This window comes from Mesitornis unicolor, unplaced genomic scaffold (genome assembly GCF_000695765.1).
Source record: "Mesitornis unicolor isolate BGI_N332 unplaced genomic scaffold, ASM69576v1 scaffold2935, whole genome shotgun sequence".
NCBI classification, from domain to species: Eukaryota; Metazoa; Chordata; class Aves; order Mesitornithiformes; family Mesitornithidae; genus Mesitornis; species Mesitornis unicolor.
The window spans coordinates 10,579-13,529 of NW_010187317.1; the positions used below are offsets into that span (position 1 = coordinate 10,579).

The 2,951-nt window shown below is 59.8% G+C and overlaps 1 protein-coding gene across 1 annotated transcript in view; it reads left to right on the forward strand.

Moving 5' to 3' along the window:
- LOC104541336 (protein Wnt-2b) overlaps positions 1 to 2,625 on the forward strand; it is a 3,776-nt gene extending 1,151 nt beyond the window's left edge. The window contains exons 2-4 of the mRNA XM_010185382.1: positions 821 to 1,086; positions 1,451 to 1,715; positions 2,069 to 2,625. Of these exons, the coding sequence (XP_010183684.1) occupies positions 821 to 1,086; positions 1,451 to 1,715; positions 2,069 to 2,298 (761 nt within the window). The 3' untranslated portion in view covers positions 2,299 to 2,625. The remainder of the gene's footprint in view (positions 1 to 820; positions 1,087 to 1,450; positions 1,716 to 2,068) is intronic.
- The last annotated feature ends 326 nt before the right edge of the window (positions 2,626 to 2,951 follow it).

Below are 2,951 nucleotides of genomic sequence, written 5' to 3' on the forward strand. Positions count from 1 at the left end.
CATGACAGCACCTTTACCCCCACCCGCATCCTCTCCCAGCAAAGGATGGGAATGATGAAAGCTCCTCACCACAGCCCCATCCTGCGAGGCCCAAAGAGAGCTCTGCTGCCTTTGAAGTTGCTTTCAAAGGCTCTCACAATGGTGAGGAGCATGGTTTTGATTTGCAGCTTCTTTTACAGCATTATAAAAAGAGCTGCGAACTCGACAGCACCTTTACCCCCACCCGCATCCTCTCCCAGCAAAGGATGGGAATGATGAAAGCTCCTCACCACAGCCCCATCCTGCGAGGCCCAAAGAGAGCTCTGCTGCCTTTGAAGTTGCTTTCAAAGGCTCTCACAATGGTGAGGAGCATGGTTTTGATTTGCAGCTTCTTTTACAGCATTATAAAAAGAGCTGCGAACTCGAACCAGAGCCATAAAATCACAGGGGGGACACTGCTGCATGGAGAAAGCTGGGCCTGGCTGGAGCTGCCGCCAGCTCCGTGCTCAGCATCCCCCAGGAGGGAGGCAGCCCTGGCTGTAGGGCGCTGGGTGGTCCTCAGCACCCATGGGCACCTGTGGGGTCCCCAAGCCATGGACCAGAGCAGGACCAGTGGGGCTGCCCCGAGAGCATCCCAATGCCCTGATCTGCTGTGCCCTGTGGCTCAGCACCAAATTCCCCTTAGCCTGAAGGTGCCAGGGGAGCTGAGGCTGGATGTGGCAGCCAGCAGAGGTGACAGGACTCGATTTACCCATGTGCAGGGCGGTCTCCATCCCAGCCCCTCCTTGGCCAGCTGCTTGAGCCTGTTGCTCACTCCCCACCGTTTCTCTCCCCGCGGCAGGCAGCCGAGAGGCCGCCCTTTTCCATGCCGGGGTGGTCTACGCCATCACGCGGGCCTGCAGCCAAGGGGACCTGAAGGCCTGCGGCTGCGACCCGCTCAAGAGAGGCCGCTCCAAGGACGAGCGCGGGGAGTTCGACTGGGGCGGCTGCAGCGACAACATCAACTACGGCATCCGCTTCGCCAAAGCCTTTGTGGACGCCAAGGAGAAGAAGGTGAAGGACGCCCGGGCGCTGATGAACCTGCACAACAACCGCTGCGGGAGGATGGTGAGTGCAGCCCCTGTCGTCCTGCCCTGTGCTCAAGTGTCCCACCAGGACCTCCCAGCAGGGGCATGGGCAGTGGGAGCAGCTTGGGTGTAGGAGCAGGACTCTGGGTGCCCACAAAGGTCATCCCAGTGCCCCCCCCATATGCTTTGCCCAGGGAACGTCCCCACGGGGATGGCAGGACCCCACATACCTTTGTCCTGGCGCGTCCTCGCTGGTGGCATCAGTGGCCATGGGAATGGTCCTCCGTAGACACCACCGCTCTCCCATTGGGAGCCCAATCCCAGGCTGGTACCAGGGACCACCCCAGCGTGGTGCCCGATGCGCAGGGGGACACCCGGCCCTCACGGCATCCCTCTTCCCGCAGGCTGTGAAGCGATTCCTGAAGCTGGAGTGCAAATGCCACGGTGTCAGCGGCTCCTGCACGCTAAGGACTTGTTGGCTGGCCATGTCGGATTTTCGGAAAACGGGGGATTACCTACGGAAGAAATACAATGGGGCCATCCAGGTGACGATGAACCAGGACGGCACTGGCTTCACAGTGGCCAACAAGAACTTCAGGAAGCCCACAAAAACAGATCTGGTGTATTTCGAGAACTCACCCGATTACTGCGTGATGGACAAGTCTGCAGGTAAATCCAGAGCTCAGGTTAATGCCCAAAAGCTGCTCTCCCTCCCCTAGGCAGGCTGAGGGGCTTGCATTGAGGGGGTGACCCAGGCCCTCAGCAGGTGTTGGTGCTCGCTGGGCCCCACAGCACCTCACACCTGTGCAGACAGGGCTGGGTTTGTCCAAAATCCCCACTTTACACCAAAAATCCAAACTCTCAGGCCTCTTATGTAGCATTTCCTCAGCAATTTCACTGCTGCTGGGGCAGTCGTATCTGAGGTCCCCATTGCAGATGCAGACAACCTGCGACCGCTGGGGCGTGGGGAGGATTTGGAGGGGATGGGGGCACACCCTGACCCGCTCTCGCTCCCTTCGCAGGCTCCCTGGGCACAGCTGGCCGCGTGTGCAGCAAGCTGTCGCGGGGGACGGACGGCTGCGAGGTGATGTGCTGCGGGCGTGGGTACGACACCATGCGCGTCACCCGCGTCACCAAGTGCGAGTGCAAGTTCCACTGGTGCTGCGCTGTGCGCTGCAAGGAGTGCGAGGACACTGTGGACGTGCACACGTGTAAAGCGCCCAAACGGGCCGAGTGGTTGGACCAGACCTGAAGAGACGGCGCACGAGGGGTAAAGGAGCCATTGCCGCCCCCCTTGCCATTTTTTTAAAGCCTGTGCCCCGAGGGCCCTGACGTTCTGGGAGCTGTAGTTCAACTGCATGGCTTTTATTTAATTAATGCTGCGAAGCACTAAAAAAGGACGACATTTCCCAGGAGGTGCTGTGGACCCTTCTGTCTGCTCAGCAAAACCAACCCCTACCAGGAGGGGTCTGCGATCCTCCCTTGAACCGTGGGACTGCCGCTGCCGTTGTCCTCCGCACAGGGACGGTGCCACCGCTGCGGACCTGGAGGGACCGAAGGTCGGGATGCGATGGCTGAGGAAACCTGCACCTCCCCCGGGAATTTACATTGCAGTAAAGTTTCACCAGTGAAAAACACTACTTCAGAATAATCCACTCTTGCCAAAGCATTCTTGCTTTTACTTCCTCACACGGCCGGAGGATGGGTGTTGTGAAGCCCTAAGACGGCTCCATGCTCCCTGTATCCCCAAAGCAGACCCCACTGAGCCAGAGCCACCTCCACCTGAGGTGTCCTCTGGTCCCCAGCGCGGGTGGCAGAGCTGGGAATGGGAACTGGGACCGGACCAACCGCACCACGACCAGGGGCACCCGGCCCCGGCACGGGGAGAGCAACCAAACCTGTGAA